Genomic DNA, 15,883 nt, shown 5'->3' with positions numbered 1-15,883 from the left:
AGAGAGGAGCAGTGAGCACCACATGATGTGATTCAGACAGGAGAGGTGGATGGGAAAACCGAGGGAGATGCTGATGGCATCCATTGATGATTAAAAGTAAATTATTTTGGACTGTTGCAGCACTGGTTATTTCTGATTGAAATGAGTGCAGGTGATTTAATTTTCTTTGCTACTCCATGTTTTTTTCTTTCTTTGCGATGTAATAATGGATGCACATTAAAAATCAACATGATTTGGTGGTTTAAAGGGTTATTTTAATTTGAGCATGTAAATTTGCAGCTTTTACATTTCTGTAGCACTGTTGTCACTCAGGGTAAAAGAAACATGTAACACTGTTTTCTAAGCAGTACACATTTAGAGGACTAGTTAGGGTAAGAAAATATGTGCTAACAACTTTAAACCTAAATCGTGACTGACATTGACATTATTTTAGTTAATCCAAAATATTTTTCATTTCTAGGTAATGGAACTATTTAGATCAGTTCATGATGAGCTCAAAGATTCAATAGAACTTTGTGAAACTACAAAATCACAGCTAAAGCACATGAGAGAAGAGGATGAAAAAGACATTATCCAAGAGGAAACAAATATAGAAACCTATAAGTAAGAACTCACCATGAATACTATGTATGTATAGCATCTAGAAATGAAATGTTAACCAAAACTGTAATAAATATCACTGCTCAAGAAGTTTCAAAGAGCACAGAATTTAAATTGCTTATGCCTATATTATCACCAAGTTTATGACAATTGAAATTTAAATATTTAACATACAAATTTATGATAAAGCAGTATATTTCTATTTAAAGATTGTCATGTATATCCTTAAATTTCATGAGGATAAGGTATAACACCAATGTATATCCCTGTCCCCTGTATATAGAAGTGACTACCTTGCTTCAAAAAAAAAGAGAGATCACATATTATGAATCAGTGCAGTAATTATATGCATAGGCATTAATTTTTAACTTATATGTATTTTCTTACTAACATAACAATATTTTAAATGCATAAATTATCTCTTGCTTATTAATAATTGAAAGTTTATCTCCTGGTACTAATTTCTAAAGTAAATATGTCCTCTGATATCTTTCTATCTTGGTTAGGGTATCTATTTCCATGATAAAACACCATAGGCAAAAGCAATTTAGGGAAAAGGGATTTATTTCATCTTATACCTGTATTCCATCATCCAGGAAAGTCAGGGCAGGAAGTTGGAGGCAGAAACTGATGCAGAGGCCACAGGGAAGTGCAATTTACTGGCTTGTTCAGTCTGCTTTTTTATAGAACATGGGACTACTTGTCCAGGGGTAGCACCTCCCCCAGTGAACTGGGCCCTCACATATCAATCATCAGTCAAAACAAAACAAAACAACACCACAGACTTGCTCACAGGTGAATCTGGTGAGGACCTTGTCTCGATTGACATTCCATCTTCCAAAATGACTTTAGCTGTGACAAGTTGACATAACACTATCCCGGACACTGCCCAGTTTCTGTCACTGTATGTTAAGTGCTTGCTCAAAATTCATAATCTCATGCTTAGCCCAGACCTACTGAGTGTGAATCTGTGCTTTGAAAGATTCCAAGACAATGTTAGAGCAATACAATGGTATTATTACTGCTTTTTTGTTACCTTTTCAATTAAATATTGATCCAAGATTATAAAATTCTATGGTGTGGCAGAGGGGTTGGCTCAGTGGGTAAGAGTGCTTCCTTTGCAAGCATAAGGACCCATGTTCAAACACCCCAAATCTTAAGTAAAAACGTGGGAGTAACTGTCCATGTCCACAACCCTAGCATCGAGAAGGCAAACAACCAAGCCAAAACCAAAGCAGCTTCCTGTTCAGTGAGATTTTGTGTTAAGGCGATAAGGCTGAAAGTGACAGAGAAAGACACCACATGTGCTGCTCTGGCCTCCACATGAGTATATGCATCCACACACATGCATATATATGCCTGAACACACATGCAATACAAACCCTACGCACAAAAAAATCCACACTATGTTGTCATGTGACTTGAAATGTTTTGTACTCCTTTATAGCTTTAGTTCATGTATTTGATGATACGTACATCCTCAGATGCATACAAGTGTAAAGTAACTATGATGTCCTGGGATATTGATTGGCCTCTTAGTACTACGAACCCACCTTTTCTGAGTGCTGCATTCATTTTTTTTCCTTAAACTTATTTGTATATGTAATTTTATTAGCTTTTAAAAATCTTATTAATATTTAGAAAATATTTTCAAGTTCCAATGTGTTGGAGTATCTGTGTTTTAGAGTCACCTAATAACCATCACACTGACAGAAATATTTATTCTGTTATAACAAGCATGATTTTAAAGTCAAGCCTCTGAAAGCACTCACAAATCGCTAGTACAGCTTTTGAATATAAACTATTTGACCCATTTTGATTATTGGATCTTCTTTCATGTTGTTACATATTATCATTTCATTCTCCCTTATTCTCTCTGGGTGACTATAATTCTGTTTTATTATTTTGTGAGGTACATTAATTGCCAAACTCAAACTTACATTGTCACCTTCAAAACACATTAGATATTGTTGATATATTGGTTAATTAAAAAATAATTAAAAGTTTGCTCTGTTTATCCATTTCCCTTCACTTAAACATCTGTTGATTGTAGAATGCTTTATTTTTATGACCTATAAGAACACTTTTATTATTTTTTTAAAGAAGGATTTTAAATTAAATAAATTTACCATCATGACCACTACTTCTTCCCCTTTGTGCTTGGACTCCACCTTCCGTCTTCCTCAATTGACAGATCTCTTAGAATAACAGCTTTAGTGAGGTGCTCTTAACAAGTTGAGGTTGACTGTGAAAGAAGAAGGATTCTAGTATAAATAAGTCATAGGGGCTGGATAGATTGCTCAGTGGTTAAGTAAGACCCAGGCTCAATTCCTAGCACCCACATGGTGGCGCACAACTGTTCATAACTTTAGTCCTGGGGAATCTGATGCCTTTATCTGACTTCTTTGAGAACCAGGCATGCAAGTGTTATCTAGACATGAATGCATAAAAATACTCATATACATAAAATAAAATCACTAATTATACATAATATAAAATCACCAAAATAAATGAAATATTGTATAGTCTCTGAATTTTAATTTTCTGTAAAGAAGAGAGTTCATCATGTGATTTTTTTCCACTGTCTTTTTAAAGCTCACTTATGTAGTGGGTAGCCATTCCAGCTTGGATCTGGAAGTTCCAACCCCCACTGAGACTCTGGCAACTGTCACACCTACGAGGCGGGTCCAAGGGAGGTGTCTGGAGACCCGAGACCTGGATGGGCAAGCACTCTCTGTTCCTGGACCCTAGATGGTGGAGGTTGACTGAGCAGAGCTCCAGAGAACACCGCTGGACTGCGATACACTTTCCCCAGACCCCCGCAATCTACCTATTCCTTCATTTGTAAGTCACCCACTAAATAAATCTTCCTTTTAATTATGTGGAGTGGCCTAAATAATTCCACCAATATCTGGCGCCCAACGTGGTTTTTCACTGGTCTCGGGGCTAAGCTAGGGAGCTGAGACCGGACTAGCTGCTCCCTTTTTTGGGAATGGAACCGTGTAGGTGTTCCCTGGTTATATAGATCTTTGCAGGCGGGTTTAGGTACCCGCCAGCCGGGGAGGAGGTTGAAGGCAGGAGCTGCCCAGGCCTTTGGAATTTGACCCACGTGGGCACCAGATATTGGTGGAATTATTAAGGCCACTCCACGTAATTAAAAGGAAGATTTATTTAGTGGGTGACTTACAAATGAAGGAATAGGTAGATTGCGGGGGGTCTGGGGAAGGTGTATCACAGTCCAGCGGTGTTCTCTGGAGCTCTGCTCAGTCAACCTCCACCATCTAGGGTCCAGGAACAAAGAGAGCGCTTGTCCATCCAGGTCTCAGGTCTCCAGACGCCTCCCTTGGCACCATCTGGTAGACGTGACAGTTGCCAGAGTCTCAATGGGGGTTGGAACTTCCAGATCCAAGCTGGAATGGCTACCTACTACACACTTATGTTCTTGAGACCTTAAATATTTATTTTTATGTATATGTCTGTTTGTGAATGTATGCCCCAAATGTTCAAGTGCCCAAGAAGACCAAAGGGGGTGATGTTTTTACTCCCTGCTCTTTCTCTGCTCTTCATCTTCAGAGCTTCTCCATTTTGACATGTTACATAAATGCATCTTGGAACAATCAACGTTTGGATTTTTGTTTCCTCTTTTTTTCTTTCATTAAATGAAATGCCATCTAGATTAACCCAGTTTAGCATGTATATCAAAAAGTCCATGGAATTTATGACTAAGTGGAATGTCCTGGTGTAGATGGTCTGGATTTATTTAACCAACTACACTTTGGGGGACATTTGGTTAGTTTCTAGTTTCTTGTGAGTTTGAACAAAACTGCTTTAGGAATTAACATGCAAGGTGTGAGTATTAACTTTTCATTTTTTTCTGGAATGCCTATCTCTGAGTATGATTGCCAGGGTGTGTGCTAAGTATGGCTTTAGTTTTTTTTTGTTGTTGTTGTTGTTTATAATTAATTTAATTTTACATATCAGCCAGGATTCCCCTGTCCTCCCTCCTCCTGTCCCTCCCCCTTTTTCCCCAGCCCCCCCTTCCTGTCTCCTCCAGGGTAAGGACTCCCCTGAGAATTCAGCTCAGCCTGGTAGATTCAGTGGAGGCAGATCCAGTCCCCTCCTCCCTTCACCCAGGCTGAGCAAAGTGTCTCTGCATAGGCCCCAGGCTCCAAACAGCCAGCTGATACACTAAGGACAGGTCCCAGTCCCACTGCCTGGGGGCCTCCCAAACAGTTCAAGCTAATCAACTGTCTCACTTATCCAGAAGGCCTGATCCAGTTGGGGACTCCTCAGCTATTGGTTCATAGTTCATGTGTTTCCACTAGTTTGGCTACTTGTCCCTGTGCTTTTTCCAATCATGGTTTCAATAATTCTCACTCACACAATCCCTCCTCTTTCTCTCCAATTGGACTCCTGGAGCTCCACCTGGAACCTGGCCTTGGATCTCTGCATCTGCTTCCATTAGTCATTGGATGAGAGTTCTACCACAACAGTTAGAGTGTTTGGCCATCTGATCACCAGAGTAGGCTTTAGTTTTAATAAAAACCACAAACTGGCTCCAGGGTGTGGAAAGACTGTTTTGACAATCAGTAAGAAGAGATCACTTTTTCTCCCAACATAATATTTTTATTAATTATTTGAAAATTTTATAAAATGCACCCCAATCATGCTCTGTTCCCATTCCTCCCTGGTCTGCCCTTCCACCCTGTTGCACTCCACCCCAAAAGATAAACAAACAACAACAACAACAACAAAACCCAGTAGGTCCAATTCAATTGCTTCCTATCTCGACTGTTTCTTTTCTTTTTGGGGGTATGGGATGGCAAGGTTGTCACATAAGCCTTCAATGTCTCTCATTCTCAATTACAAGACGGCAGTCATACATACCACTGCTTCCTTGCCAGTGACAGCCAGTGGCAGAGTGGACCTTGGACTTCCACATGGTTTTCGGAGGCAACATGGACTCCAGTGGCAGTAAGGAGCAGAGGCTTATGGTCCCTAGTGGCAGCATGCACCATGGGCCTCAACATGGTCTTTGGCAGCAGCACAGGTCACAGATATCAACATGGTCTCCTGTAACAGTCCTGATCAAGCACACCAACATGGCCCCCAGAAGCAACACAGACCAAGGACACCAACATTGCTTCCAATGGGAGCATCATGGATATCAACAATGGCCTCCGGAATCAACACAGACAATAGATATCTACATGGTCCTTGGCAGCAGAATGGCTATGTTGATGTGACTTGTCTGTGCTGCCACCTGAGATCACTTTTTAAATGGAAAAAGAAAATACAGTCCCTCTAGCACATTTGGAACATTAAAGTTTTAGTTCACATTTCTTTTGAATGTTTTGTGTTCATATGTTGTTGATTATTTTATTTTATGAAGGATCTGGTCAGGTGGTTTTCCTGGCTGGTATAGATAATTCTTTCTTTACAGAGGATAAAAGTTTATCTTTTTAAATTAGATATGTAAATTGCAAATATCTTATGGTTATATGAAAGGTTTCTCTTCTTATCCCATTATTGGGATATTTTGTCATGGAAAAGTTTTAAGGTTCATTAGAATTTAATTTGCCAGTTCCTTTTTCAGGCTTAGTATCATGGAAAACCTCTTGTCTTAATGCTTAATTCACAGAGTGTTTTCTTCTAAAATATTGTATATAGTTTTGCATGTTAGATGCATTAAGTGAACGGTACATGAGATTTAGTCAGAATTATCTATTTCTTTCCTCTTCACTCAGTTTCCCCTTGCACATCCATGTGGACTGGCACCATGTGTCTTACTGCTCTGGTTGTCATACTGTTTTGTGAAACATGGTCAAGAATCATCAAGTCATATTTCCATGACTCTACTTGTACACACAGGATTCTGTCCCACTGCTCTACATGCCAGCACTGCCAAAACCACCCTTTTTGGATCAACATATATAGATAGAGATTTCCTGTCCCTCAGCCACTCTCAAATAATCACTCAGAGGCTTAATATAAATTATAAATATCTGGCCAGTAGCTTGGGCTTGTTACTAACTAGCTCTTACAACTTAACCCACTTCTATTGATCTATATGGTGCCCTGAGGCTCATGGCTTTTACTTCTATCCCATTTTGTATGTCCAACTTATTCTCCTTCTGGCTGGTGACTCCTCTGACTTCACCTTCCTCATCCCATCTTTCCCACCTAACTTTATCCTGTTCAGCTTTTGGCCGGTCAGCTTATTTATTAAAGGAAGAATAGCGACATATATTCACAGAGTGTACAGAAGGATTATTCCACAGCATTTCCCCCCTTTTTGTCTAAGTAAAAACGAAGGCATTAACTTTAACATAGTAAAATTATATATAATAAGAATAGTTATCAAGTAAAAATTACAGTCTATTTGTATTTGGCAAAATTAGAGAAAATACTCTATTATCTATCTTATCTTGGTGAGTTTTATACCTAATTTATTTTTATCATAAATAAGGAAAACTGTAACTATAACTATGTAGTCTTTAACACCATCAAAGACCCCAGAGTGGTGAAATGTTACCTAATGACAGGGACCTCAAGCTTCCTAGACAGTCACCCTAAGTTCTTCTGTAACATTGGAGCATCCAGCTCTGGCCTGCAGGCCTAGCATATCTGACAGACTTTCTTGTGTAGTAAGGAATTTTGAAGGACTGTCTTATTTTGTTTGGCAAAGTTCAGGAGTCAGCTTTCTTTGAGTCCTGCTTGTCCAATTTGGACAGTGTATTGTCAGCAGTCAAAGCAAAGGCAGTTTCTTTGCCCACATGGCTAGCTTTTGCCATCAAGAAAACAAACTCCATGCAGAGTTTTTTTGAGGCTCATCATCTTCATTGAAGTAAATGGGTGCTTCCAGGAGCAGACGTGTCTCACTGTCATAAAAAGCCTTAAGTTATTAAAAATATTAAATGCCATATTCTGTAGGTCTTTGAAGTGTTTGAAGACCACCTATCTATCTAAATATATCTGTTTATGACCTTGAAAACATACCTAACCTGACTATAAGTTTTACTATTATAGATGAGTCTTAATCTGTACTTTTAATTATACATTACATTTTTAAATGAGTTGCATAAGTACAATAACCCAAACAAGAGTAGAAACATATGTATGGTATAACAAAAATAACTTTAAATTTGTATCACTATACATAAATTCATACCAATGTAAAATATTTAATACTATATATAACTATATATATACTATATATATATATATAACAGCAGTTGCTGTTTTGGCTTAAAAGTAGATTCAATAATCTACCTTTTAATGCTGTCATTTCTATATCCTATCCCCCTCTTATCCTTTAGAAAGAGATCTTTGACTTTAACTCCTTTGTTTAGCTTTTTTCCTTTTTTAATTAAGAATTTTTTTCATTCATTTTACACACCAATCAAAGATCCCCTTCTTCCCTCCTCCTGCCCCCCCACCCTCCCCCTCCCAACCCACCCCTCACTCCCACCCACAAGAAAGCAAGGCCTCCCATGGGGAGGCACATTCAGTAGAGGCAAGTCCAAGCCCTTTCCCCTGCCTCAAGGCTGCAAGAGGTGTCCCATGATAGGTAGTGTGTTCCACAAAGTCTGCTCATGCACCAGATGGATTCTGAGCCTATCACCAGGGGGCCTCCCAAGCAGATCAAGCTATATAACTGTATCACCATGCAAAGGGCCTAGTCCAGTCCCATGTAGGCTCCACAGCCATTGATCCAACATTCATGAGTTTCCTCTAGTTTGGTTTGGTTGTTCCTGCATGTTTCCTCATCATGATCCTAATGCACTTGCTCATAGAATCCCTCTTCTCACTCTTTGATTGGACTCCTGGAGCTCTGTCTAGTGATTGGTTGTGGATCTCTGCATCTGCTTCTATCAGTCATTGGAGAAAAGTTCTGTGATGACAGTTAGTGTATTCACCAGTCTGATCTCTGGGGCAAGCCAGTTCAGTTCAGGCATGCTCTCCACTATTGCTAGTAGTCCAAGCTGGGGTCATCCTTGGGGACACCTGGCAACTTCCCTAGCACTGGGTTTCTCTCTATCCCCATGATGTGTCTCTCTATCATGGTGTCTCTTTCATTGAATTCCCCCTCCCTCCCTTTTTCAGCTCAACCATCCTGATTATGACCAATAATAATTTGTAACCAACTCCACTTATGATAATAAACACCCATAACACATTTGGGGAGAATATGGGCATAGTTCGCTAGACACTTCCTATTGATTAGGGGCACTGGTAATCTTTGGACCCTGAGAAAATTTAGGATAATTGTTAAGTCTTGGCTGTAGTACTCTATGAGGCTAGATAGATCATCTCAGTCAGTAGCTTAGAAGCTGTTCTAGATTCTAGATCAACTGGATTATCATTTTCATGAGTGTCTGGTCCACTTGCTCTGAAAATATATAAACTTTTAAAGGTAACACAATATCTGTATTAGTACAAGTATAGATTGTGCATTGTACACAAGTCAGCCAAAGATAAATTTTTTTGTTTTATATTTGAGCAGGTAAAATTTACATCACATGTCTCATAGTTCTTTTATGTTTATTGCTAGGATTATCATGAGGTCTTCCTCAATCAAACCTAATTTTCTTTTTCTTTTTTTTTTCTTTCTTTTTCTTTTTTGGACAAATGATTATTTATTTGTTCCTTCTCAGGACTATGGTTCTTTTTTTTTTTCTTTTACAATACTATTCAGTTCTACATAACAGCCACAGATTCCCTTGTTCTCCCCCTTCCTGCCCCCTCCCCTTCCCCCCAGCCCACCCCCCATTTCCACCACCTCCAGATCAAGGCCACCCCCGAGGACTGAGATAGACCTGATAGACTCAGTCCAGGCAGGTCCAGTCCCCTCCTCCCAGATTGAGCCAAGCGTCCCTGTATAAGTCCCAGGTTTCAAACAGCTATCTCATGCAGCGAGCCCAGGACCTGGTACCACTGCCTAGATGCCTCCCAAACAGATCAGGCCAATCAACTGTCTCACCTTTTCAGAGGGCCTGATCCAGTTGGGAGCCCCCCAGCCTTTGGTTCATAGTTCATGTGTTTCCATTCGTTTGGCTATTTGTCCCTGTGCTTTATCCAACCTTGGTTTCAACAATTCTCGCTCATATAAACCCTCCTCTTTCTCGCTAATTAGACTCCCAGCGCTCCACCCGGGGGCCTAGCTGTGGATGTCTGCATCCAGATTCCTCAGTCCTTGGATGGGGTTTCTGGCACAACTATTAGGGTGTTTGGCCATCCCATCACCAGAGTAGGTCAGTCCCGGCTGTCTCTCGGCCATTGCCAGCAGTCTTTTGTGGGGATATCTTTGTGGGAGCCCGTTCTGGGGTTCCTCGTGGCTTTACCCAGCAGGTCCAAATAGAGGATGATCAGGACCACGGGCCTGAGTGCAGGTGTCTGAGATGGCCTGCACTTGGCTGTGCTGGGGGAGGAGGTCTTTTGCTCCACCCCTTGGCTTCTCTATAAAAACCCTGGACCAGAGACAGTCCGGGCCCGTTGGAATAGGTTCCAGGCCCTCTCGAGGCTATCCTTTATTTTCTATCTGTTTATCTCCACGAGATTCTCGGCTATAAATCCTTCTATCTAATATTTCCTGCTGCTCGCACTCAAGAAAACTCTGGGAAGCTGTGGGGGTGGTGGGTAAACGCCCCACAGAATGGCGCCTGAACAGGGACTAAAGAAAAAAAGGGACTAAAGAAAAAAAGGGACTAAAGAAAGGGGAAAAAAGGGACTAAAGAAAAAAGGGACAAAAAAAGGGGGGACTAAAGACAAATGAACAGGGACTAAAGACAAAGTAATAGGGACTAAAGATAAAGGAAAATAATAGTTTTATTACAGAGTTTTTGGTGAAAGTGCTGAGTCAGCCCTGCCAGTGGAAAGGCATGCCGGTGTTATGGAATATATATATATATTTATATATATATTTTTTTTGGTGAGGCAGGGGTTTTATCCTCGAGAGAAAAGGAAAGCGGACTGGAAGGATGTCCGATGCTGCAGCGAAATTCTCTTCTGTCAAAATTTTCTATCTATCCCTTTCTCAATTTCTATCTGTGATAAGTAAGATATAGGGTAGTAATATAGTTTAGGAAAAACTTAGAAGTGTAAGATTGTGTAGGAAAAAATAAGTAAGGCAACTAGACAGAAAAACTCAATTTTCTCACTTTGGGGGCTTTGAAAGCAAACTGGGGAAAAAAATCTTTCTTTGGGCTTTATGGGTAGTAAAAAAGCTCTTCTTTGAGCTTATGGGGAAGAAAAAGTTTCCTATGGAAGCTTTTGACCTGGGGACAGCTGAAATGCCAAATCCAAGCGGCAGGAGAAAGTAATTTCTCCCTGAGGCAAAAATGGGGGTGTAAGAAGTCAAAGTTTAAAGTTGGGAAGTTTTGGGAAAAGTTGGTCTTTCTCCTGGGGGGAAAAATCTTTCTCTTAAACTCTAAAGCTTTTCTTGAAAAATTTTTGGGGAAAAATCTCTCTAAAAAGCCTTAATCTTTCTCAAAAGCTCTTAAACTTAAAAACTAAAGCCTTTAACTCTCTCAGAAGGACAAAAATTAGAATCACCTGAAGATATTAGTATGGGGACCACCTGTGATTAGCTCTAAGGGAAAACAACAAACTTAAGACAGCAAAACCTAAGTTCTTTCAGGCTTTAAAAATCCTCTCTGCAATGCAGGAGGCAGGAACAAGTTTCTAAAAAACGTCTTCTAAGCTCTGTCTCTTCAAGCTAGTAAAAGACAGTGGGTCAGAGTACCCTGAGGGAAACACTTGGGAGAGTGTGGGTAAAAAGCTACAGAGAGCCCAAAAGGGCAGGAAACTTTGCCTGAGAAAAGCAAAAAAGCCAAACTTTTCAGTTACAGCCGAGCTGAGGCAGCAAAGGTTTTGAGTGAGCATTTCAGAATGAAAAGGTGCTCCTAATCGTCCAATGCAAAGATTCCCTGAAACTGTTAGCATTGTATCCTCACTTCTGAGCAAAAACCCAGAGGCGACTGGCCAGCGTCTCTGAGTTGGAGTGCATTTCGGGGATACTAGGGTTCCTGCAGTTGTAAACTTCCTGGAGCACAGAGCTGAGGCAGGAAGGTGCAGGACCCAGGGGAAGATTGCTAATGAACAAACAAAGCTAAAGCTGGTGGGAACGGCACAGTTGTCCACTTTCCTACAAGTCCCGGGTTGATAGGTCCACGACTGCAAAAAGAAATCTGAAAAGCTTTCCTATTAGAAAAAGGACCTTTCTGGGAAAACAGTAAAGCTGAACTGTGTCTGAAGCAGTCGTGCTGCCCAGTCAGAACGCTGTCTGGGAAGAGCCCAGCCAGGGCAGAACAGAACTATCCAGGAGTAAAGCTTTCTTTTCTGTCAGAGAAAGCACCTCTTTGAGAAAAGCTTTGTTTCAACTGACTCCTGAGATGAGGGAGTGTTAGCCCTGAGGGGTGATTGCCTCTGACATAAGCTCTGTCCTTGAACACCCAGACAAGCAAAAACAACCCACTGGGGGACTGGGCCAGGTGAAGGCCTGATGAGGCAAAACACCTGTCCAATGGGAGTTTAGAGATGGCAAAAACCTCCCTTGCTAAGCTTGATTTATGAACACAAACCTCAGACCCCGAAAAATAGAAACGGACTAAAGCCCCTACCTTCAGTAGCAGGGAAAGCCGCTATAGTGTCAGAAACTGTTTCTGGGGTAGCTGGATCAACTGAGACCAAACTGGATACTGTCAGGGAGAAAGACTCTGAAGAAACAGAGGGGACAGATTCCTCCCCAGAAAATGTATGACCTAACAAAGCTGCTAGAATTGGAGGCAGATTCAGGGGGAGAAAAAGAAAGCCCCTACCTCCAAAGGCAGCTAGCAGAGGTACAGAGCCGCAGATAGCTGAAGCTCTGCATCTGGGGAAGGAAGGAGCAAGCAAAATGAGATAAATCAGTGGGAGAAAATCTCTCTGAAAGAGCTATGAAAAAGCTGTTGTAAATGATCTTGTTTTTCACTGACTGGCTAAAACAAACACAAGCCCCGAGGAAAGTTGCTATCAGAAATGCCAGCCTCAATGCGTGCTAACGAGGCAGGTGCGGTTCTGATTCGGGGGCCAGTGTCTGATGAAGTTGAAACACCTGTTGAAGCCAGCTGAGGAGAGACCAGAAACCTCCCAATGTGCCATAGCTGAAAATGTAAAATGCTTGTTCAAATCTCCCATTGCAAAAGCAAAAAATTTTGTTCAAATCTCCCGGGCAAGAATTTGTAAGCAAGTCTGGTAAAAGAGAACCAGTTGACTCTCAAACACGATAAGAAATATGGGAAATGATATAAGGGACTGATATGGGACTGAATTATTATGGACTGATATAAGGGAAATGCATTCTGGGAAAGGTAGTTTTTCCACTAAAGATGGCGACATTGCCCTGAAACACTTTTGTCAGCTCTAAAATTAAAATACAGCTTTTAAAAATAAGGAGGAAAATCGTCTAAGGGTTTAAGTGTCAGTTCCGATGAAAAATTGAAAGGATACGGAACTAGGATATTCACGGTTTGGGGCTCCGTTGGTAAAATGCCTTATTTACCCTAATAGCTGTGCAAATTTTTACGGTAGTTGGATGACAAAACGCTACCTTTAAGAGCAAACAAGTCACTTTAAAATCCTTAAAACAAGGGAAAAACAGTTTATACACTGAACGTTATCTTAGATATAAAGAAACTTATATTGAAATTAAAAGTTCTTTGCCTTTTAAACAAACTGCCTGCAATGAGTAATTCCTTTGCAAATCTAATAAGGAGACAAGGAAACAGGCATTCAAAAAGAAATGACTGCTTTCTAGATGGGAAACAAACTTCAGAAAATCTAGCTGTCTTACAAAAGAGTTGCTTTACCTGAAAGTTCCTTATAAGAAATCAATGCTAAATATCACCGCTGCTGATAACATCAGGAGTTAAAGCTAATGAAGTGAAAATACTAAATCCTGAAACTCAAGTGAAATGGAAAGATCCCTGCTCGGGATTATGGAAGGGTCCCAATCCTGCGTTAATAGGCGGTTGAGGACATGTTTGTGTTTTTTCACAAGAGGAGAATGAAGCTCGGTGGTTACTGGAGCGTCTGGTAAGGAGCGTGGAACTAAGAAAAGTCAGCTCCAATGACGTTCCTCTAAAGGAACCAGAATGATAGTGGCTCGATTAGTGCTTCTGAGGTTTTGTCACTGGTTAATGCAAACAGTGAGGAAATAAGAGTTCAGAGCTGTGCCACTTTTGGCTTTACTAGCTTCTTTAGGAAAATACCTTATATCACCTAATAGCTGTGCAGTATTGGCGAAGAGCTTTACAGCAGCTAAATATGATAATTTCACCCTCAGCGTAAAGTTTTTCAGTAGAACAAACCAAAAGTACTGCTGTGTTAGAAACATTTGTTTGAATTGAAGTTCTTAGGGGAGCTATTATGAATTTGGGTGAAGGGACAGCCTCTAGTTAAAAACTGTTTACCGTTGACAGTGCATCTCTGCCGGTTCGAAAAGGCTGACTCGAAACTGTTTAGAGGTTGTTGTTGTTGTTTTCATCTGAATCAGTACTTACTGCATATCTCTAACTTTTTCTGACTGAATGAGTCCTTAAACTGCTAAGTGCCTTGGCTAGGCATAACTAGTACCTCTATCTCTGTCCTGGTGGTTGGCTCTACCCCACCTGGTTCCCTAAGAGCCCAGCTTCATGGTGGAGGTGCCAGGAACAGTCATATTCACTGTCCCTACTCTGGGGAGTTTCTAGGTCCATGCTGCCACGAAGCAGCCCAACCATTGCCATTTAAGTGTTCCTTAGCAGGACCTCCCCAAAAACACTCTGTGCCACTATCATGAAAAAGGAAGCCTTATCTTAAAGGAGCTGCGCCTCTATTTGCACCTAGCAAACAGAGCCTAACCAAGAAAAGGCAGTTACGAAAAAGCCCTGCTTGATTTCATTGTGTGTGTGTGTGTGTGTGTGTGTGTGTGTGTGTGTGTGTGGTTTTATAACCCTTTTTAAGGCTTTTGCAGGCTTTGTATGGATGTGCGTGGCTCTGGACATTAGGTTCCATATATAGGTGGAGTTTTCATGTCCTAGCATTTGCTTCTGTATCACCAACTGACCCTTAATATTACTTATAAATGTTCAGCCAATAGTTCAGGCTTATTACTAACTACCTCTTACAACATAACCCATTTCTATTAATCCATGTACTGCCTCAAGGCTTGTGCCTTATACCTCTACCCCATTTTGTATGTCCAACTCATTCTCCTTCTGGCTGATGACTCCTCTGACTCCACCCTTCCTTATCTCATCAGTGTCAGTTTGGGTTTCCTGCCTGACTTTATTCTGTTCAGCTATTGGCCAGTCAGCTTGTTCATTAAATCAATCATCTTTGACATATATTCTTACAGTGTACAAAATATATGTTCTTCACAACAGAAAGTGAGTGACTATCTGTATTGTATTCTCCTGACTCTTCTGGTTAAGCAGATGTGAAAATGGTGATATTTAAATGCCCAGTGACTTTTCATCACTTTACTACCCAATTTCTCCCATAAGATAATCCAAACAATCCCCCCAAAGAATCAAATAATATATACATAACTTGTCTCTCTATTCTTTTCCTTTGGAAACATAAATACTAGTTTGTTTTTGTTCTCATTTTTTACTTAATATCCAAGATCTTTTAGCAATTTGGAACTACTCTGGAATGGGAGAATTTTTAGAATAAATTCCATTGATTACTAATAAGTTAGAGGCTAATTTTATTTTCAATGTGCACAAAATCCTCTTTGCTTTTATCTTAGGAAAGAGCTAGATCAGCTTAGCAGTCTGCAGGCTCACTACTCAACCTCAATTGAGTCTGTGAACGTCCACATTGAGGAGGACGAGGAAACAATGACTGAGATGCTGAGAGAAACACAGAGCTCAACGTACGAAGTATCCAATTTACTGAAAAACGTGAGTGGTTGCATATTTTGAAAATTCAGAAAATAGTTATAGCTAAAAGTCATACATTTTCTTTGTCAATGATTGAATACCAGCCAGTTTCCTGCCTGTATTAGTTTTCTTTTGAAAGATCACAAAACAGATGTGACAACTGGACAGAATACTTATTTCATCATGAATTAAAATTTTATTTTTGTTAGTTGACATTTGTTGTATAAAGTTATGTGTTTCTTAATCACATTTTGATGCAAGTATGTCATGTACATTGGCAACAATCATCTTCATTACCCTCGCCCACCCTGCTCTCCCTCCCATCAGTCCTTTTCCTAAACAGTATCCCTTCTAATTGCCTGTAGGTGTATATAAAT

The 15,883-nt window shown here is 40.3% G+C and overlaps 1 protein-coding gene across 1 annotated transcript in view; it reads left to right on the top strand.

Moving 5' to 3' along the window:
• Positions 1-15,883, top strand: part of Ccdc178 (coiled-coil domain containing 178) — a 348,053-nt gene that overhangs the window by 62,129 nt on the left and 270,041 nt on the right. The window contains exons 11-12 of the mRNA XM_042264107.2: positions 461-603; positions 15,374-15,527. Coding sequence (XP_042120041.1) covers positions 461-603; positions 15,374-15,527 — 297 coding nt within the window. The remainder of the gene's footprint in view (positions 1-460; positions 604-15,373; positions 15,528-15,883) is intronic.

The sequence above is a fragment of the Peromyscus maniculatus genome, chromosome 19, assembly GCF_049852395.1.
Source record: "Peromyscus maniculatus bairdii isolate BWxNUB_F1_BW_parent chromosome 19, HU_Pman_BW_mat_3.1, whole genome shotgun sequence".
NCBI lineage: Eukaryota > Metazoa > Chordata > Mammalia > Rodentia > Cricetidae > Peromyscus > Peromyscus maniculatus.
The sequence above is the reverse complement of the archived record's forward strand: the minus strand, read 5'-3'. Positions and strand labels throughout refer to the sequence as shown.